At 46.9% G+C, this 22,285-nt stretch overlaps 1 protein-coding gene across 2 annotated transcripts; it reads left to right on the top strand.

Annotated features, from left to right (window-relative positions):
* The first annotated feature begins 6,451 nt into the window (after positions 1 to 6,451).
* Positions 6,452 to 21,284, top strand: LOC116513142 (OCIA domain-containing protein 1-like). 2 transcript variants are annotated; one of them, XM_032224025.1, is made up of 8 exons: positions 6,452 to 6,637; positions 13,000 to 13,084; positions 14,120 to 14,173; positions 15,658 to 15,705; positions 17,313 to 17,427; positions 18,043 to 18,209; positions 19,295 to 19,435; positions 21,115 to 21,284. In XM_032224025.1, exons 1-8 carry the CDS (start codon positions 6,572 to 6,574, stop codon positions 21,150 to 21,152), a joined length of 714 nt encoding a protein of 237 aa, XP_032079916.1. In that variant the 5' UTR covers positions 6,452 to 6,571; the 3' UTR covers positions 21,153 to 21,284. The 2 variants fall into 2 exon arrangements, with proteins under 2 accessions (XP_032079916.1, XP_032079917.1); XM_032224026.1 differs by having other exon boundaries at positions 6,453 to 6,637; positions 13,003 to 13,084.
* Positions 21,285 to 22,285: the final 1,001 nt, after the last annotated feature.

Below are 22,285 nucleotides of genomic sequence, written 5' to 3'. Positions count from 1 at the left end.
CCATATTTAATGAGCATCTCCTAGCACACAAAATTCTTAACCAAATTTCCGTTGTATTGAACTTTTAAATAGCTTTCTTGATGAGTCATATCCTACTTTGATAGTTGTTTTTGTTTTGCATTGCATCAAAGAATTTGAGTATTGGACCGTCTGTCTGTCTGTCTGTCTGTCTGTCTGTCTGTCTGTCTGTCTATCTATCTATCTATCTATCTATCTATCTATCTATCTCTTTCAATCCATCCATCCATCCATCTATAAATGGGTGTTTGTGTGTGTGTATGTTCCAGCATAACTCTGAAACACCTCGAGCAATTTCAACCAAACATTTACACAGATGATTTACCCTCTGGAAAAAAAATACTGTGGGGTTAAGACACCCCTAACACCCCTCGGGGAGAGTGTTTTGTTAAGATACAACCTGTTGTACCTTAAAATGGATTCTACTGTACAGCGCAGTGGAGTTGTCGTGGTAACGGCATCACATACTCGCAAGGGGGCATCCTCTAGTAAAGGGGAAAATTCAACTTTACAAATTACGTTTAGTCCGGACATTTTGCCCCTATAAGTAAATACCCGGACAACATCGGGTTATCAGCTAGTAACCAAAATAAAAATGGAACTGTGTATATTTTATGAATTGTGTCTACTGTCACAATTAGAATAAGTAGTATTCCATGCTGAGTTTCTAGTTCTACTTTCTAATGGAAGGTTCACACGTCACGCTAAGTAAACGAAAACCAAAGGAAGTAATTAATGTGAAAGGGGAACCAAGGTGCCCTAGCTTGTAAATCATGATTTATGTATTAGGGTTTTGAGCTGGCCAGCCAACTGTGGCATCTTTATTAAATAATTGTTCATCAGCAGCTTAATGTCATGTGCAAACTAAGTTGGACTTTGTACATAAGTTTTATAGCTGCCTCCCAAAATGATAATAACCTTTAAATATATACAAGAGCCAGAGAGGAGTAAAGAGCTAGGCAATCAAGGCAGTGAGACAAACAGGGCAGATTAGACTGGCCCCTAATAATTTATTTCACTGAGCACCCAAGGAAATTACTATCAATTTATTGGATACATTAGGGCAAATAAAATAAATGCCACATGATTCTAGGACGTGGGTCGGCAACCTTAAACACTCAAGGAGCCATTTGGATCCATTTTCCCACAGAGAATAAAAGACCAGGAACCACAAAACCTACCAGGGGTTGAAAAGCTCAATAAATTGCATGCTGGCGGGTGTCGCACATTGGCAGTTGTGACACATATTTTGAGCGACGGAGCTGCAGCAGAGGGATGAAAGAGCCACATGCGGCTCCACAGTTGCAGGTTGCCAACCCCTGTTCTAGGACATAGGAAAGTCTTGTCGCAATGAACTTTGTCAGTTCATTCGTGAGTATGGACAATTTGCCCACTTGCACTTAAGCATTGTCCCAACATGACCTAGCAACATTTTTTTTTCTCCTTGTCCCCATAAGGTTGCCTTTATCTCATCCTTAGTCTACGAATGAGACTGGTATAAATTAGCTATACTGGTATGGAAGTAGTCATCCCTGGATAGCTGCAAGACTGTTAGCCTCTGCCTTGCATTATCTTTAGGGAGAGAACAAGTGAACAGAAACAATTGGTGGAAGAACTAGGATCAACATTGGGTACAACTATTTATCTGTCACTAGAATTTTCTGTCAATGAATGAAATGGTTGGTGACTGTTTCATTAGCAGTGCAGAAATTCCTGTCATGGTAACTCCCATATTTCACTTAGAATAGAATAGAATAGAATTTTATTATTTGTATGCCGCCCTTCTCCGGGAGGACTCAGGGCGGCGTACAATTCAAGGGGGAAAAAGGGGAACATAAAAAACAAAATACAAATAATAAAAGTAAACAACAGTCGCACAACCATACATGTCGAGAGGGGAGGGAACTCATCACCCCCAGGCCTGCCGTCAAAGCCAGGTTTTGACGGCTTTTCGGAAGGCATGGAGAGAGGTGAGGGTCCGAATCCCTGCGGGGAGTTCATTCCATACATTATAGAAGCAGAATAAATAAATAAATTGAAGAATTGCAATAAAAATAAATAATCAAAATAAGAATCTTAAAATATGGAAATAGTTTTTTGGAAAATAAAAGTGAAAATAGAAGAAACCAACAAATACTATTCTTTTAAAGAAAGTATTTTCTCTCTGCAGACATACACAGATAGTAATAATGCTACAGCTCACAAACGTTTATGCCTTTTAATAAAATGTGTTAGTGGCAAAAGGTTGCTACCACATTCCTTCTGATTTTTTTTTACCTTTTTGGTGTGAGATAAGCCTTCTAAAATAGCTCTTGGGAGAACTTGCCAACAATTTTATATTGCTTCCCTCGTCTTACTATGCTCTCATACCTAAAGCAGGTGGTTTGCCTTATTTATTCATTAGATTATTTATATAGCTACCTTAGCTATAGCTCTATAGCAATTCAGATTTAAACAGCAAATTTGGTTGGGTAAAGGGTAAAGGGTTGGACTAGATTACCTACAAGGTCCCTTCCAACTCTGTTAATTTTTATCCAAATAGTCAAAGTGCATTTACCTATTACATAATAAAACATATTGCTCTAGAGGCCACTTCAAAACCTAAAAGAAATCAAAAACAGTCCATAGAGTCATAAAACCTTCCAACCCAATGCCCTGGGGGGGGGGGGCAGTTCTTCAGGGTATTTTGAAAATAGTATGGCTTAAAATGCCTTACTGTATGCAACTGCAAGGGAACAAATGTGCCAAAGCAAATGAAATAAACAAATCAGGTGATTTGGTAAATTAAAGTTTAGGGAAAATTGCTGGTAGTAATAAACTTCAACTGAAGTAGCAAAAAACTTAAACTGAAAAATCTCGGGGTACGAATTTCATAATTAGCGTGGTGAATCCACTGTTGGAAAAGGAAATTCCTTACTCATATCAGCTACATCTGCCTGCAGCTTTGTTTTTTCATACTATTTATAGGTATTCTGGAAAGTACGTCACTAACTGGTTCCTTATTAGATTACTATTCATATTTGGAATTTCATGTAATTCCAGTAGTTTAAATGGCTTGAATTATGCTTCTTTTGCAATAGTTCATAAATAGTGAGCAGCTTTACTCATCACCTAAATATATCTGGGTTTACCTGTCAAAGTGTATCCTTTTGATTTAATTGAAAAGTGAGGTGACAATATTACATTTATGTTTACACTATAATAATAGCATTGTGTAGGTTTGACACAGCTAGAAGGATCTCTATTGGACCAACACAAAGAGGAATATTATACTCTCGGGAATTAACAAGAAGCTTTGATGGATTCTGGCTGTATAATTTAGTTCTTATTCTTCAGATAATTTTAAAAAATACATTGGAGCAAAGAAATGTCGATCACTTCTTTCCATACAAATTGGCCAATTATACACTATGTGTGATTTTTCCTAAGATCTGAATGACCAATGCTTGAAAATAACTTTTCTGCAATAAACCCTGATTAGTAGAAAAGGTTATTCTGTTCCCTGTTTGTTTATTTAAAACATTTATATTTTATATCCAACTCTGGGAAGCTCCCAAAAATCTATTACAATAGTATTAATAAGAAAGCAACATAATGCCTAAATATATTAAAATAATCAACATTAGAAAGTATCTGGCATCAAAGTTAACAATACCGCTCTAATGGCAGAAAGTGAAGAGGGACTAAAGAGCCTTTTGATGCGGGTGAAGGAGGAGAGTGCAAAAGTTGGCTTGAAACTCAACATTAAGAAAACTAAGATCATGGCATCCGGCCCTCTCAATTCCTGGCAAATAGTTGGGGAAGAAATGGTGGTAGTGACAGGTTTGATTTTCCTGGGCTCCAAGATCACCACAGATGGGGACTACAGCCAAGAAATTAAAAGACGCTTGCTCCTGGGAAGGAAAGCTATGGCAAATCTAGACAGCTTACTAAAAAGCAGAGACATCACCCTGCCAACGAAAGTGCATATAGTCAAGGCTATGGTTTTCCCAGTTGCAATGGATGGCTGTGAAAGTTGGACCATAAGGAAGGCTGAGCATCAAAGAATGGAGGCCTTTGAACTCTGATGCTGGAGGAGACTCCTGCGAGTCCCTCGGACTGCAAGGAGATCAAACAGGTCAGTTCTAGAGGAGATCAACCCTGACTGCTCTTTAGAAGGCCAGATCCTGAAGTATGAAATTCAAGTACTTTGGCCATCTAAGGAGAAGGAAGAACTCCCTGGAGAAGAGCCTCATGCTGGGAATGATGGAGGCCAAAAGAAGAAGGGGACGACAGAGAATGAGGTGGCTGGATGGAGTCTCCAGTGTGAGCTTATGGACTCCAGGGGATGGTAGAGGACAGGAAGGCCTGGAGGAAAGTTGTCCATGAGATGAATCGGACACCACTTTGCAATTAAGAACAACAATCAAGGTTAAACTTCCAACTGATAGTTCCTCAAGAAAATCTTCTCCCCCACCTCACCCTGTCCCAGCGCTTGCGGGAAACAGCCAGGTTTTCAGTGCTTCTGAGAAGGCTAGACAAGTAGAGGCCTGCCAAATTTCAGGCGGAAGAGTTCCATCGAGCCTAGGTTACCACGGAAAAGGCACATTTCCTAGCTCCCACAAGGTGGCATTGTTTAAGGGAAGGGACTTGGAATGTGCTCCCCTTTTTTGATCTGGTAGGACAGGTACAGTAGATGTCTTTCGAGATAGGCAGTTCTGCAGGTAACCTGTGCCATGCAGGGCTTTAAAGATGATAATCAGCACCTTGAATTGCACCTGGAAGAAATTGGGAACCAGTACAACACACAAGAGAGGCATTGCATAGGTAAATTCATCACTATGCCTGCTGCTGCGTTCTGGACCAGTTGTAACTTGCAGGTGGTATTCAAAGGTATTCAAGCAAATGGAGGGGAATCCCCAAAACCTCAAAGCTGGTCCAGCACTTCCAACTTCCAGACTTATTTTTAGCATATATTAACCATGAAGAATATCCATAGAAAGCTAGTGACATTAGTCAATCGCTTATTAATTTTTGTTTCATTCTGCTACATTCAGTGTTAATTTGGGGACCAGTAGGGATATCATATCAGATAAAGGTAAAGATAGATTCCCCTCCCACATGTGTGCTAGTCGTTCCTGACTCTAGGGGGCGGTGCTCATCTCTGTTTCAAAGCTGAAGAGCCAGCGCTGTCCAAAGATGTCTCCATGGTCATGTGGCTGGCATGACTAAATGCTGAAGGTGCACGGAACATTGTTACCTTCCCACCAAAGGTGGTTCCTATTTTTCTATTTGCATTTTACATGCTTTCAAGCTGCTAGGTTGGCAGAAGTTGGGACAAGTAACGGGAGCTCACTCCGTTACGCGGCACTAGGGATTCTAACAGCCAAACTCCCGACCTTCCTGATCATCAAGCTCACACCTTGGCCACATCCCTTATCATATCCAATAGGCAAGGAATATTAGAGAGAAACTTAGTTGGGATGACTAGTGCTTTTGCCAGACAAGATTATTAAATTAATATGGACAAGAATGTCTACAGAAGCCAACCAGGTCTACATCTTGGCCAAAATTAGATTGGTGTGTGTGTGTGTGTGTGTGTGTTAAAAGCACTATATATGTATACTTTTTTGTTCTATTTTTTTTTAAAAAAGTAGAATAATGTTAAAATTAAATATGTATATTGAAAAGGGATTATAAATACCATCAACATAAAATGGAGCTCACTCAGAAGCTGAAATACACCAAGTAAATGAGATGAAGTGTGTGAAGTAGAGGAGAGAGGTAAGGGAAGAAAAGAGGGATAGGAGAGAGGGCAAGTGGGGGGGGGGAAGAGGAGGAGAGAAATGAGGAGTGGAAAGGGGAAAAGGAGAGAGGAAAGGGAAGTAGAGAAGGGGAGGGTGACAGAGGGAAGAAAGGAGGTAGGGAGGAGGAGAACAGAGGGAGAAGAAAGTAATAGATAAGGTACAAATATGGTGTATGGAGAGCATAAGAGCCAATAATCCTTTTTGGAAGTTGAGGATAAGATGAATTGATGTAAACAGGGAGTATCAATCCTTCCATTCCTCACCATCCAGTCAGATCTGAAGAAGCTTCTCGGATGAGAAGCGAAACGTCTTCAAAGAAAAGCCAGAAAGCCCAGTTGACTCTTGCGGGGGGGGGAGGGAAACACATTTGGGACATTAAAGGGTTAAATCGTGCAACTCCCCCCCCCCCAAAAAAAAGCATCCACTTGGAGTCGAGCGTGCGCTGGATTGAAAGCATCGCCTGCAGCAGTTATCATATAATACTAACATAAACTCGGCTCCATAAGCTTTAAGGTGAGATTCCGCAGCGCCTCTCTCGCCCCGCCTCTCTCTTCCCTGGGTCCTTCTAGCCGCCTTTTGTCTATGGAAAGCACACTTTTGCCCGGAATGCGTCCTTCCTAGCGTCCTTCCGGTTTCGGAGCTGAAGCTTCCGGCTTGTGGGGCCTTCTGCCCTCTGGCGTCAGAGTCCCCTGAGTGGGACTGGTTGAGGGAGGGCGTGTTTTGTTTTTCTCCCGTCGCTGGGGCTTCTGCGCCACAGAGACCGACCCATGGAGCCGCCTGGTCAGTCGCGAGGTCCCGGATCCTACGGTCGCATGGACGGGATGGTTGCAAAGGTATCTTTAGTCTTTCTCAATGCCGCGGGAGACGGTGCGGGAAGCGAAGGATCGAACGTCTGTTTTATTCTCCCGCCTGGTTCTTCCATATCGGACGAGCAATTGGAAGAGAAGGTCCGATGACCTTGAGGTTCTTTCCCCCCCCCCTTTATAATGCGGATCCAGAAGATTTGATTAGGAATCAGAGCAATCCCAACCTTCCTACGTTTGGAGTAGAGTCTTCAAATTTAGCAACTTTAAGACTTGTGGACTTCAACTCCCAGAATTCTCCAGCCAGTTATACTGGCTGGAGAATTCTGGGAGTTGAAGTCCACAAGTCTTAAAGTTGCCAAGTTTGGTTACCTCTGGTTTAGAGCATAGTCCCAAAAGTGGTTTGGGGAGCATAGCTGGCTGGAGAATTCTGGGAGTTGAAGTCCACAAGTCTTAAAGTTGCCAAGTTTGGTTACCTCTGGTTTAGAGCATAGTCCCTAAGGTGGTTTAGGGAGCATTGCTGGCTGGAGAATTCTGGGAGTTGAAGTCCCCTTGGAAGAAATACCAAGTTTAGCTTGGAGCTGAGCAGTGTGGTGCGTGTAGGGGTGGGGGGGAGCATGGCTGGGGGAGGTTGTGCGTGCATGCACATGTGGGGGCATGCTTTGCATTATGGGTGCCGGCACGCATGTACGCTATTGCGCACACGCTTGCATTTTTCGCACCAAACAACAAAAAGATTAGCCGTCACTGCTCCATGGCAAGGATCAGCAAACTGCGGCTCTGGAGCTGCCTGTGGCTCTTTCCTCCCGCTGCTGCTGCTTCGTCACTGGTCGGCGCCACAATATTGAGAGGAACTTCCGGTGGCGGGGAGAAGCACAGTGCGCCAGGAGAAGACTCTATGGTAAGGGGAGGGGTTTCCAGTCGTCTCCACAATTGATAGGGCTTTCGGTTAGGACAGGTAGAAGAAAAAGGACGCCGCACTAGGAGGAGACTCTATAGTGGGGGAACTGAACTTCCGGTCAGCTCCAGAATTGAACAGGAGGCTTCCGGTTAGGACTGTTGAATACTAGCGCGGGAAATACAAGCGCGCGAACAAGGACTCTTCCTGATTGGCTCCCGGGCAGAGCCGGCTCAATCCTCGCCCTGATTGGTCGAGCTACAAAGGACTCTTCCTGATTGGTTCCCGGGCAGAGCCGGTCCAATCCTCGCCCTGATTGGTCGAGCTACTCGACGCCCCATTGGTCCCTCACTCAAACCTGGAGGTATAAATGTAGGGCGCGAAATACGCCTCGTTGAATCGTTTCCACTATGAGCTGAATAAAAGTCACTTTCCTCATACTTCTTGTCGCGTCCTTTCCCTTCGCCCCAAGATCTAAAACTGGCGACGAAGGTGGGATCCCGATTCCCGCGACCACGAAGAAGAACAGCCAGCTGCCACCGCGTCTGAACCAGCCAGAACGCTATCGTCAGACCGAGAACTCCGGCAGCGAACGCGAATTTTTTTCTTCGTCCTTCCTCTCCCCTCTCCGGCCCCACACCACGATGGCGTCATCGCTTCCTCCTTTCGCGCCATTCGGCGGAGCCACCGGAGAATCATGGGACGGATTCATGGAGCGGTTCGAGTGTTACCTGATCGCTTCGAAAAACCAGGCTCAGACCGATGAGGAGAAATGCAGCTTCTTCCTGTCCTGCTGTGAGCCGTCCATGTTCGCCTCTGCGAGAGCCCTGGCCGCCCCGAGGCCAGCATACAAACTTGGGTGGGCCGAGCTGATGTCCAGGCTGAGGAACCACTACGCTCCCTCACCCTCTTTATTTGCACGCCGTTTCGCTTTCCGCCGCCGAGTACAAAGGGCTAATGAATCCATTAGCCAATTCCTGGAGGCCTTGCGCACTGTGGCTGCCCAGTGCGATTTTGCAGACCTGGAGGAAAACCTTGCGGAGCAATTTGTGTGCGGGGTCCGCGACGCACACTTACGCGGCCGATTGCTCCGGAATCACAAAATTACCCTGATGCAAGCCGTGGAAATAGCGCGAGCTGCCGAACTCTCCGAGCAATCCACGGCCGACATGGAACGCCTCCAGCTAAACCCCCCCGCACAAACCGTCGCGGGGCCGCTCGCCCAGACGAACCTCGTCGACGACCTCTCCCCTGCCGAAAACGAGGAGGAGGAGGAGGAGGAAATCGTCGGCCAGATGAGGCTGCAGCCCAAACGGAGGCCACCCCAGCAACCACCGGCACCCGTTCAGCCGGCCTCAAACGCACCTTGCCGCGGATGCGGCGGCCGCCACAGCCGCACAGCCTGCCCGCACCGTTCTGCCGTCTGCCGCCGTTGCCAAGGAGAAGGACACCTCGCCAGAGTATGCCGGGCTCCCCTGCCAGCCCCGTCGTTTATGCAGCCCAGCGACCAGCGCCCGGCACCACCACGCCGCCAGCAGCCACGTCCCGCGAGGCGCACGGAGGACTGCCACTCAACCTACCAGCCCCCCAGCGCCGACTGCGTGGTCTACCAGGCATCCCCCGTTCCCGCCGGCCACCGGAAAATAAGCACCGCCGTCCGTCTCGAAGGTCAGCTTTGCCAAATGGAGGTGGACTCCGGTTCATCCCGTTCTCTCCTATCTTGGGCTTTGTTCTCCCGCCTTTGCCCCGGGGTCCCCCAGAGAAAGCTGCGCCCCGCCAGGGTCTCCCTCCTAGATTACCAGGGAAATGGGATTCCCACAGCTGGGTTATACCACATCCGGGTGGAATATGGAAATTTTAAAGGGAAACTCCCAGTTTTAGTCGTAAGGAACAACCTGCCCGCTCTCCTGGGGTTAGAATGGTTCTCCGCTTTGGGCCTCACCATAGAAGGGGTACACAGGGTAGTTTCCCTCCCCGTAGATAGCGTCCTAGACGAGTTCTCAGATGTGTTCGACGGGAAATTGGGTTGTTACAAGGGTACCCCCATTTCTCTCTGCCTCGATCCTCAGGTCGCCCCGGTTAGGCTAAAGGCACGCAGGGTCCCTTTCGCATTGAGAGCAAAGGTAGATGCGGAACTCGATAAGTTAATTGAACAAGGGGTACTCGAGCCCGTAGATCACGCCCGCTGGGAAACCCCCATAGTCCTCCCGGTCAAACCCGACGGATCGGTGAGAATATGTGCCGACTACAAGTCGACCATCAATTTGGCCCTACAGGCAAACCCGTATCCGGTTCCCGTAGTACAGCACCTACTCCACTCCTTAGGACAGGGCCGCATTTTCGCTAAGCTAGACATGGCACAGGCCTACCAGCAGCTTCCCGTAGACGACGATGCGGCTACAGCCCAGACTATCGTCACCCACCGCGGAGCTTTCCGTTGCCGCCGTCTGCAATTCGGCGTCTCGGTCGCCCCTGGGATTTTCCAGAGCCTCATGGAGCGGTTGCTCCACGGGCTCCCAGGCGTCGTTCCCTACTTCGACGACGTCCTGGTCGCAGCCCCCAGCCACTCGGAGCTCCTGAAAACGCTGCGGGAGGTCCTCACACGTTTCAGGGAGGCGGGACTGAAATTAAAGCGCAGCAAATGCGAAATTGCAGTTCCCAAAGTTGAATTCCTGGGGTTCCTCATTGATGCCCAAGGCATCCACCCCACTCCTTCCAAAGTTGCCGCCATCAAAAATGCACCCGCACCCACCTCTAGGGCGGAGTTACAAGCATTCCTGGGGCTCTTAAATTTCTACGCCCCTTTTATCCCCCACAAGGCGTCACTAGCTGAGCCGCTGCACCGTCTACTTGACCGGTCAGCAGCCTGGAAATGGGGTAGCCGTGAAGCGCACGCGTTCGCGGCTATAAAGGATATTTTAACTTCATCGGCAGTCCTAATCCAGTACAGCGATAGGATGCCTCTAATTCTGACTTGCGATGCCTCCCCCTATGGCGTAGGGGCGGTGCTGAGCCACGTCCTCCCAAACGGCTCAGAAGCCCCCATAGCCTTCTATTCCCGGACACTCTCCTCCACGGAGCGGAACTACAGCCAAATCGATAAAGAAGCCCTGGCTGCAGTGTCCGGCATTAAGCGGTTCCATGACTACCTTTATGGTAGAAAGTTCACCCTAGTCACGGATCACAAGCCCCTCCTGGGGCTACTGGCGGGTGACAAGCCGACTCCCCCCATCTTGTCCCCCCGCATGACACGCTGGACAGAGTTCCTAACGGCGTACTCGTATACGCTGTTATACCGTCCGGGCAAACAGCTAGGACACGCAGACGCCCTGAGCCGCTGCCCCCTGCCAGAGACGGACACAGCCCACGTGCCCGCGCTCTCTGTTCTGTCCATTGCCGAATCCGACCTCCCCGTTTCTGCCACGGACGTGGCAGCCTGCACAAAGGCTGACCCCGTCCTATCTCAGGTCGCTTCATGGGTTTTGAGGGGGTGGCCCACGGAAAAGGTAGTGGAACACTTCCGCCCATTCAAAGTGCGACAGGCCGAACTCGCCCTTCACGGGGGTTGCCTTGTCTGGGGGGATAGGGTAGTGATCCCTACAGCCCTACGAGCACGAATCCTGCCCGCACTCCACAAAAACCACCCAGGCATAGCACGAATGAAAGCCTTAGCCCGTAGCTACGTATGGTGGCCCTTGTTAGACACAGAAATCGCAGACTACGTAGGCCGATGCAGGATCTGCCAAAACTCTAGGCCGAATCCCCCCATAGCCGCCCCTCGAGAGTGGGAGATCCCTAGAGGCCCATGGTCCCGTTTACACATCGACTTTGCCGGCCCCTTCCACGGCCGGAACTTCATGATAGTGGTCGATGCTTACTCCAAGTGGGTGGAGCTAGTAATCATGACCTCCACCACAGCAGAGAGTACAGTAAGGGCCCTCCGTAAGATGTTCGCTACCCATGGGTTACCGGATGTGATAGTCTCCGATAACGGGCCCCAGTTTACCTCCACCACGTTCCAAGAATTCCTGGCCGAACAGGGGATCAGACACGCGGCCACAGCCCCCTATCACCCAGCTAGCAACGGCCGGGCGGAGCGCGCAGTTCGCTCAGCAAAAGAAGCCTTGGGCCGCATGGACCAGGGCGACTGGCAAGAAAGAGTAGCGGCCTATCTCTTGAGCCAGCACTCCATACCCTGCCCAACGACCAACAAAAGTCCCGCGGAGCTCTTGATGGGTAGGAGATTGCGAACCCCCCTAGACAGGCTCCATCCACTTTACGCAGGAGATCCGCCAAGCAACCTGGGGGCCCTTCCGTCCCACGCGTTTAAGTTAGGGAATCCTGTATGGGCCCGTTCCTTTTCCGGGGATCCACGGTGGGTTCCCGCAACCATCACAGCTCTGACCGGCCCCTGTTCCTTCAGGGTCGGCCTGGCCGACGGGACACAATGGAGGCGACACGTGGACCAGTTAAGGCGTCGCCTCCCTGCGGAAAGAGACGGCCCCAGCTTCCCAGAAATCTGCTCTCAACAGGAGCCACCCCCATTGACTCCTTTCCCCACGGACCGTTTCCACCCGGCGAACGGGGGTCAAGCCGTCGCGAACCTTCCGGGCAGGCGCACCCCAGCTGGTTACTCTTTTCCGCGGAGCCCTTCTCGAGACTCTGAACCTACACCCCAACCGGACTGCACGGGGCCCCTACCAGACACCCCGTTGGCCACAGAGACGCTACCCCAGGCGGACGGACATCGGGCACGGGACCCGGAGCCAGTGCCCTCTCGCGGGGCCGCGCCGTCGGCTCAAGCCCCCACCACGGACACGCCTCCGCCAGCGGTTCCCCCCCCGTCGACGACCGCCGGGGAACCACGGAGATCGGGACGAGAACGCCACCGTCCCGCCTACCTACAAGACTATGTTTGCCCCTCCTAAAGGAACTCTATGACTGGGGGGGGAGGGGTGTTGAATACTAGCGCGGGAAATACAAGCGCGCGAACAAGGACTCTTCCTGATTGGCTCCCGGGCAGAGCCGGCTCAATCCTCGCCCTGATTGGTCGAGCTACAAAGGACTCTTCCTGATTGGTTCCCGGGCAGAGCCGGTCCAATCCTCGCCCTGATTGGTCGAGCTACTCGACGCCCCATTGGTCCCTCACTCAAACCTGGAGGTATAAATGTAGGGCGCGAAATACGCCTCGTTGAATCGTTTCCACTATGAGCTGAATAAAAGTCACTTTCCTCATACTTCTTGTCGCGTCCTTTCCCTTCGCCCCAAGATCTAAAAAGGACCTTTGTGGCTCCCGGTGTTTTCTTTTTTGTGGGAAACGGGTCCAAATGTCTTAAGATATCTACCATGAATATGGTTTTAAATTTTTTAAAAATTTTATATACACTGTTAAAATAATAGGAAAACATACTTCTTGGTGCTGATATATATTACAGCTGAGATACTTAGAATGTGAATGCTTAGTGTTTTCTTTTTGTTTTCTTTTTAATAAAAGCAGAAGGTAGATCATTCATATGAACTGACACCAGAAGAATACAGAGTAAGCCGAGAATGCATTAGAGAGAGCTTCCTCTACAGATGTAAGTAAAATGTTTCCTTGCTTGTGCTTTTTGTAGTTGAGCAATGTCCACCAAATAATAATTAATTTTATAAGTAACCAGCTGATAACCAGGCATTGCCTGGGTATTTAATTCATACATTTGTCCTCACAAATAATCCCAGACCAAACGTAATTTCTAATATTGGATTTTCCCCCTTACCAGAAAGAGTCCCCTTGTAGAGTATCATTACCGTGGCAACTCCACTGTGCTGTACAGTAGAAGCCATTTTACGGCAGTATGGTAGAAGCCATTTTAAGGCACAATAAGATGTATCTCATTATGTGGCCAAAGTACTTGAGTTTCCTCTTCAGGATCTGGCCTTCTAAAGAGCAGTCAGGGTTGATCTCCTCTAGGTTTGATCGCCTAGCAGTCCAAGGGACTCACCAGAGTCTCCTCCAGCACCATAGTTCAAAGGACTCCATTCTTTGGCGCTCAGCCTTTCTTATGGTCCAAACGTCACAGTCAAACATTGCAACTGGGAAAACCATAGCCTTGACTATACACACTTTTGTTGGCAGGGTGATGTCTCTGCTTTTTATTATGCTGTCTAGATTCTAGTCTATATATCTCCTATTCCATACTTTGTGCCAATACATACATTATGCTGAGCCATAGACTCTCATTGATAGATTACAGTGACTGGATTCCCACAACATGATAACCTGAATTAAGTCACATTACGGTTTAGCAAGTATATCAACCCAGTTTGTGTGTTGTGTTTTTCTTTTGTTTTTTCTTCTGGAAACTAAGAAAAAGGTAGACATTTCCAGAAGCTTAGATTGAACAACTAGGATTCTTACTGTAACTCTGTGAAATAATGTGATTGAGTGAGAAATCATCTAATGGTCAGAAAAATATATCAATATATATTGGTACTTGGGTTCCCTTGCTAATGACTTGAAAGTTTTCTGATTTGTACCGTCTTAAACATATTTACAGATTTAGTGGTTGTTGTTCAGGATGTACTGAAATTTCACCTGCCTACAAATGTTCATTTCTCTCCCCTTTTTTTAGGTTTGCCCTTCTCAAGTTTTGCCATAATGGTCACCCATATATTAGTCCGTAGAGGTATGTTCCAAATACCTTTAAATTTGAAAGTCTGCCATTTTTCATTTGCACTATTTTGCCTTCTGCTCTTGATTGTAGCATTGTTTAATACAATATTCTTTTCTTAACAAGCTGGTGAATGAAATACTCTACTGTTATTGAACGGTACCTCAGAAGTTATGATGATGATGAGCTGTTAAAGTAGTGTCTGAATATACATAGGCAGTTCTGAGTAAGGTATATTTTTGCCAAGTCAGGATACTCAGGCCTAATAAGTTCAACATTTCCATTATCTAAGCAGCCCTTTGGGTATTGCTCCAAAGGTTCCTATTACTATTGGTGCAACCATTGATTTCTTCCTCCACAATAGCTCAACTTCAATTTGCAGATAGCCATATTTTGTTATTTTTCCCCCAGCTGTTTTTATTATTGTTGTTGTCTATTGTCACAAATACCATTGATTGGTGCTAAATGGTTGATATGGGTTGCTGCCAGCGTCCAAGGTATCAACCAAGTACTTTCTTAAAATATAGGATGTTCCGAGTAGCGCAGTTTTTTTGCAGTTCCACTGGTGTTATTGCAGGAAGCCGCAATTTCTTGGATGTGTTTATAAAATTCTTGGACATGGTACCAAGTGCCCCGATGACAATGGGTATCACTGTTTTTTTTTTTAAATTATTATTATTATTGTTGTTTGTTTGTTTGTTTATTTATTTTATTCATTAAGCATGAAACTCAGTCAAGTGAACATTTCAAGATGTGTCACAAATTTCATTGACTGGTGCTAATGGTTGATACGGTTTGCTGCCAGCGTCCTAGATATCAACCAAGTACTTTCTTAAAATATAGGATGTTCCGAGCAGTGCAGTTTTTTGCAGTTCCGCTGGTGTTATTGCAGGAAGCCGCAATTTCTTGATGTGTTTATAAAATTCTTGGACATGGTACCAAGTGCCCCAATGACAATGGGTATCACTGTCTTTTTTTAAAAAATTATTATTATACTTTATTCTTTAAACATGAAACTCGTCAATTGAACTTTCAAAAATGCATCACGAATACCATCATCATCATCACTACCTTGCAATCTGTATACTGTATCTTAACTCAGTGGTTCTCCACCTGTTGTCCGCAGACCCCTGGGCCGATTTCATCACGGGGTCCACGAAGGATTGAAGAAATGTTATGATTTAAACTTTGAGTTAAGCCTTGGGCATCTGTGGCCTCAAAAGATGGCATGTGGTGAAAAAAAGGTTGAAAACCCGCTGTCTCAACTGATATATGGTGTTTAGAAATTTGGGGGGGCGGGGCGGGAATCCATTCTTAGGTTGACATATTTTGCAAATCTTTATTGATGACTTTTTTATTATTATATGTCTAATTTGCGGGGGGGGGGGGGATGAACCTAACTGATATGCTGAAAATGAAATAATGGCCTGGGTACTTTTTACTTAATAGTTTCATATAGTAACTTTTCTTTTTCCCCCCCTCTTCATGTTGATTATCAGGAGTCCTTACATCTCATCCAAAGTTCGGCTCTATACCCAAAATGACATGTGAGTTTTCATTCATATCAGACTTCCGTTGTACTTAATGGCTCAGAGTCGAGGGTGAGGATTCTCATTATTACTTAATAAGAGACAATATTTTCCACCTTTTTTAACAAATTCTATAAGAATCAGGTCAATGTAATAGGACAATAATATCAAAGTTCAAAATTTAGATGCCGGTGGCCTGTGGGTGGACAGGTAGATTTATTTCTCATCTTCTTTAACTTCTGAAAAAAATAGAAATACAAATAGGAAAAATAGGAAAGCTGTAATATAACCCTGTCCGCGTAGACTTGTCTATACATCTAAACCCGTGATGGAGAACCTATGGCATGGGTGCCAGAGGTGGCATGCAGCACTCTCTCTGCTGGCATGCGCGCCACAGTGGTGGGATTCAGCCAGTTCGCACCTATTTGGGAGAACCGGTTGGTAACTTTCTAAGCAGTTTGGAGAACCGGTTGTTGGAAGAAATCTCCTTTTGTTTTTTCCCACTTTACAGGGCTAATCCTGTAAGGAAGGCAGGAAGGAAACATTCTGGTGTTTTTTCTAGCCTAATCTTTATTGCTTTCAGAAACTGCCTCTTCGGTTAACCCTTATTACATTGTAACAGCTAAAGCGAAGCGCCCATTGACCTGAGTGACATTGAGTTGGCCACACCCACCCAGTCACATGACCACCAAGCCATGCCTACCCAGCTGGTCATTAGGGCAGAGGACCGGTTGTTAAATTATTTGAATCCCACCACTGGCGCGCCGTCCCCCCAGGTCAGATCTTCGTGGCGTTTGTTTTGCGAGCTTCTGTTTTGCTGCAAACGACAAAACAGAATCTCACAAAAAAAACGAATCTTGCCGGTTTTGGGATGCCTGCCTCCCGCCAGCCAGCTGGTCTTTGGGTCTCTGCTGCACATGCGCACACGCGCCTTTCCATTTTGGAATGCTCATGTGCGCCCTTTGGCCTCTCGACGTCCAAAAGGTTTGCCATCTAAACTGTAGTGAGGTTTTTGGCTCTCGACTTGTAAGAGGCATCTCGTCAGGAATTTATCATTATTTATTTATTTATTTATTTATTTATTAGACTTATATACCGCTTCATAGGGCTTTCAGCCCTCTCTAAGCAGTTTACAAATTTTATTTAGCAAATTGAGTCAGCAACTTGCCCCCACAGTCCGGGTCCTCATTTCACCCACCTCGGAAGGATGGAAGGCTGAGTCGACCTTGAGCCGGTGAGATTTGAACCGCTGAACTGCAGATGACAGTCAGCTAAAGTGGCCGGCAGTACTGCACCCTAACCACTGCGCCACCTCGGCTCTTACTCATCACAAAAGAGAGAGAATACTGTAGAAGTGTTTGCTTAAAAGTTGTTTGTTTGTTTGTATTAAAATAGATGTGAATGTTTTGTTGCCGATCTCTTTACTTAGCAGTTTTATAAGTTCTTCGTGCGTTGTCATGAAGAAATGGAGAGGAAATGCCTAGAAGATTAAAAGCATGTTTTAAGGACGAGATTGTTTTGTGTGTGTGTGACTTTTCATGGATTCCATTTGAACTGTATTATTTTGTTTAAAATATCATTTTGTCAAACACCTAAAAGAGTATTTGCCTTCCTTTGTAAATAAGTTGCAGGAATCTGTGGATGGTTTGCTGGCAAGATATCTTATATAAATGTATGCAAAGAGAAGTTTATCAACCTAAAGGATTCACCCCTGGGAGAAATGTTGAAGAATGAATCACAGTAAGAATTATTTATTTACTTACTTACTTCTCTCCTTCCTTCCTTCCTTCCTTCCTTCCTTCCTTCCTTCCTTCCTCCCTCCCTTTCTCTTCCTTTCATCCCTCCCTCCCTTCCTTCCTTCCTTCCTTCCTCCCTTTCTCTTCCTTTCATCCCTTCCTCCCTTCCTTCCTCCCTTCCTTCCTCCCTTTCTCTTCCTTCCTTTTGTCCCTCCGTCCCTCCCTTCCTTTCCTCCATTCCCTTCTGCTTCCTTTCCTCCCTCCCTTCTTTTCCTTGCTCCCTCCCTTTCTTTCCTTCCTTCCTTCCTTCCTTCCTCCTTTTCTCTTCCCTTCCTCCCTCCCTCTTTTTCTCCCCTTCCTTCCTTCCTTTCCTCCCTCACAGCGAGGGTCATAATTATGAATCGGTTGCCATACCTCTGAATTTTGATCATGGGCAAGCTGCAAAGACCATCACTGAAAAGTGGTTGTAAGTCACATTTTTCAGGGCTGTTTTAACTTTGAACGTTCACTAAATGAACTGTGGTAAGTCGAGGACTACCCATACATATCAACGCTGTGATTTAAAAAAAAAAAAACCGCGCCAAGCACTCGCCATCTCTCTCTCTCTCTCTCTCCGCAGATCCAAAAGCCCGCGCTTTGCAACTTCAAAAGCGGCAGACTTTTCTGAGAAGGCTCAGGCCCCGGACACAGTGCCCACTGGCAGCAAACAGGTCTACAGACCAGTTCCATTTAGCTCTGCCATGAATGAATCTACTCCGACCGGAATTACAGACAGCATCGCTCGAGGTAGACCCCCTGCAGTTATTTCAATGCTCTAGCCACCTTTAGGTTATTCAGATAGGAAACCTCGGGGCATGTTATGTAGCAACACTAAAGCATTGTACACGTATGGAGACGGAGTGGAGGAAGCGGCCAGTTTTACGTGTTAGTGTTACTTCGGTACTCTGTGCCGAAAAGATTTGCCATCACTGAGTTTGATCCTTTGAATTTACATCAAATATAATTCCAATATTGTCTCTCTAAATTTCCCCCAAAGTCAAAACTCATGAGGAAATCATAAAGCCTGCTAAAAATAAAAATAAAAATTGCAACCTACACTTGCTATCCATGTGCAACAACGCCAGGGGTGGGTTCCTGCCAGTTCTAACCTCTTCTACAGAAGAGGTTCCACAAATCTACCGTGCCGTTTAGAACCAATTCCAGCTCCCTCCCCACACCTGTCCGCACCACGCTTCCCTGTCCGCTGCTCACTGATTGGCTGGCTCACCAATCGCCCCCCCCCCCGCCTCTAAGAGTCCTATCTAAACCTTAAAGTCTTAAAGCTGTCAAGTTTGAACACCCCTGGGGTTTTTTTTCTAAAGGGTTAGGGGTGCAAGGGTCTTGTAATTTGACAGCTTTAAGACTTGCACACTTCAATGTCAGAGTTCCTGAGCCAACATGACTGGAGGAGGAATTCTGGGAGTTGAAGTGCACAAGTCTTAAAGCTGTCAAGTTTGAACACTCCTGGGATTTTTTTTTCTAAAGGGTTAGGGGTTCAAGGGTCTTGTAACTTGACAGCTTTAAGACTTGCACACTTCATTGCCAGAGTTCCTGAGCCAACATTTTGGTTGCTAAGCAAGAGCGTTGTTAAGTGAGTTTCACCACATTTTACAAGTTGGCCATGCCCACCCAGTCACATGACTGCCAAGCCACTCCCACTCAGTCACATGGCCGGCAAGCCACTCCCACCTGGTCACATGGTCAGCAAGCCACTCCCACAAAGCAGGCCACTCCTACAGAAGAGATTCTAAAAAAATTTGAAACCCACCACTGAACAACACCCTATTAATTACTTGGTGGGGTGGGGGATGGGGTGGTGTTTCTTCTTTCAGAACCTGAGCTTCTGGAACAAGTTCCTAAAAACAGAAGAATCACGTATGAAGAACTCAGAAACAGAAACAGAGAAGGACACGAGGCTGGGACAATGCAGAAATCTGAAGTTCGAACAAGCCCATTTCCAATGAAGGAGAGAGGTAAAATATTCAGTGGGGAACGTATTGGGAAATTGGAAACTTTAGAGCAGTGTTTCTCAACCTTGGCAACTTGAAGAATGGCCGGACTTCAACTCCCAGAATTCCCCAGCCAGCAAATGGTTGAGAAACACTGCTTTAGAGGTTTGGAGGAAAAAAAAATAGGTAAAATGAGCAAAGAAGGAATAACTAGATGTCCAACCCACGGTGAAGGGCGCAAATTGTGATTACACGACTGCGGGGTACTGCAACAGTCGTAAATGCATTCTGGTTGCCAAGTGTCCAAAGCACAGTTATGTGATCTGAGGGATACAATGACAGCTACAACTTCAAGACCTAGTTAATAAACTCTCATTATTTAGCCTTGTTGTAGCTTCAAACTGTAAATAATTATCGGTAGTAAGTGAGGGTACTTGGCAGTGATGCTTTAAACCAGGGGTGTCAAACTCGATTTCATTGAAGGCCACATCAGGGTTGTGCTTGACCTCAGGGGGCCGGGGTGGGCATGGCCAGCTCGACCTCACTTGTGTCGGGGGCGCTTGTGTCCCGAATGCTCTGCTAGTGAGAAGAGGCTGCTGAGCTCCGTTTTCGGCTGCAACAGCCTCCTGCAACCCTCTTCCAGTGAAAATGGAGCTCAGGAGTGCTGCACGCGGCCCTTGCAGGCTCTGTTTTTGGCTGTGACAGCCTCCTACAACCCTCTGCCAGCAAAAACAGAACTCCGTTTTCACTGGCAGAGGCACCGCAGGCCAGTCCTTTGCTGTTTCCAGGCTGCCCTGTGGGCCAGATCTAAGCAGCCAGAGTCGGTCCCCGGTCCTTGAGTTTGACACCCCTGCTTTAAACCTAGTGAAAACTATGACTATACCAGAGGTCGGAAACCTTAAACACTCAAAGAGCCACAAAGGTCCTAACCAGAAGCCCCCCATTCATTTCTGGAGCCAAATGGAGTTCCTGTTCCTCTTAGCGCAGTGTTCTTTTTCCGTGACCTGACAAATGCGCGCCAGACAACAGTGCGCTGACAAAACCGCGGCGGTAAAACCACGATGACGAAAGCGCGCTGATGAATGAGCACAGAAGCGTGCCGACAAAAGAGCGCCGACAGAAGCGCCATTATGGTTAAGGTAAGGGTTAGGGTAAGGGTTAGGTTCAGGGTTAGGGTTAGGTTTAGGGTTAGGTTAGGGTTACCTTTAGGGTTAGGGTTAGAGCGTGCTTCTGTCGGCGCGCTGTTGTTGGCGTGCTTCTGTGCTCATTCGTCGGCGCGATTTCAAACTCGCGCTTTTCTCCCTGCGGTTTTGTCGGCGCGCTTTTGTCGAGCACGCATTTGTCAGTGAACCCCTTTTTCCTCTGCCAACTAGAAGTCCAGTTCCACCACCAGTCTTCTCCTAGCACGGCGTCCTTTTTCTAGTACCTGTCCTAAGCGAAAGCCCTATCAATTGTGGAGCCAACCGGGACAAGGGAGCCGCAGCAGAGGGATGAAATGCGGCTCCAGAGCCACAGGTTGCTGACCGCTTGGCTATACAGTAGAACCATACAATAGCATTGGCACGTTGGCCAGTAGTGTAGAGTGTTAGATCCTGCTCCTTCAGCAAGCCGTTCCCCAGGTCTTTACATTTGTTGGTAAAGTGGGAGACCAGCTTAGATTTTATGCACATGACTCTCTTCTTTCTTTTCCCACCCCTTTTTAGCTAAGCTAAATAAGTATGGAGATGTTTGGGAAGAGTGAAAACCTTGAATTTCCTGAAGACCCATTCTTTGCTTCATTATTTCAGCTCAATCACTGTTGCTCAAACAGCTGAATGTTTTACTGCGAAACGGATATGTAATACATCTGCAATAAAGATACATTTGTTTTCCATTTTCACTCATTTTTACCCCCCAGAAAGAGTTTGTTCCATGAAGGAGGTTGTGTGTAAAATGGAAAGTGTCTTTTGCTTTGGACCCAGAACGGAAGTTCTGATGAAGTGGTCTGGAATGGCAGCAGTTAAGCCAAAAACAACATCTGGAATGTTTTCGTTGCTCGAGTTGTCAGTTAAAGCAAAACGTACAGAAAGCCAGGAATACTTTTACCGGTGTACATCCCCGCTGCCTTCCCCCGTCTTTCCAATATGGCCTATATCTCCAGTGTTTCCTCAATATTGGCAACTTTTAAGATGCGTGAAATTCAACGCCCAGATTCCCCCAGCCAGCCTGCTCTCCCAGTTGAGAAATACTGCTTTACCACAGGAGTTGGGCAGTCCCAGCACTTGCTCAATTTCGAATGGTTACTACCAGTGGTGGATTCTGGCCGGTACGCCTGGTATGGGTGTACCGGTGATAGCTGGGAGCAGCGGCCACCGTACTGAAACAGTGCTTTAGAAGGCCCACCCGCCTGCCCTTGTTCCTTACCTGTATTTAAGCCAACCCAGGAATTTGCGCGCAGCGTAGACTTACACGACCTCTGCCAAGCAGCTGGAACCTTGTATGGCGGTGGGTTCCCATGCGTGCGCAATGCCCGTGCCCGTGATGGACGCCCGGCCCCTTCGCAGCGTACCGGTTGTGATAGGATCCGGAACCCACCACTGGTTACTACCCTATTTTTCAGAGTATAAGACACACCTTTTCCCCTCCTAAAAGAGCGTGGAAATGTTGGTGCGTCTTATACACCGAATACAGCCATTTTTCGCCTCCCGAAGCTGCGCCTCCGCATCCCATTTTTGTGAAAACAAGTGAAACGATTTTGCAAAAACGCGGCTGTTTTTGCCTCCCCCCAGCCCTGCTGAAGCCTACAGTGCTCCTAGGGGTCAGGGAGGACAAAAACTTTTTTTTCTTACTTACCTCTTCAAAATCTTGGTGCGTATTTATACACTAGTGCGTCTT

Source organism: Thamnophis elegans, chromosome 9 (assembly GCF_009769535.1).
Source record: "Thamnophis elegans isolate rThaEle1 chromosome 9, rThaEle1.pri, whole genome shotgun sequence".
Taxonomy (NCBI): Eukaryota; Metazoa; Chordata; class Lepidosauria; order Squamata; family Colubridae; genus Thamnophis; species Thamnophis elegans.
This window is presented reverse-complemented; position numbering and strand designations above follow the sequence as displayed.

Bases quoted from the DNA above. Each gene is read 5' to 3' on its own strand.
- LOC116513142 (XM_032224025.1), top strand. From the start codon at position 6,572: ATGGAGCCGCCTGGTCAGTCGCGAGGTCCCGGATCCTACGGTCGCATG. The intron at 15,706-17,312 runs GTGAGTTTTCAT...TTTGTAAATAAG, and splicing joins CTCTATACCCAAAATGACAT to TTGCAGGAATCTGTGGATGG. The intron at 17,428-18,042 runs GTAAGAATTATT...CTCTCTCCGCAG, and splicing joins ATGTTGAAGAATGAATCACA to ATCCAAAAGCCCGCGCTTTG.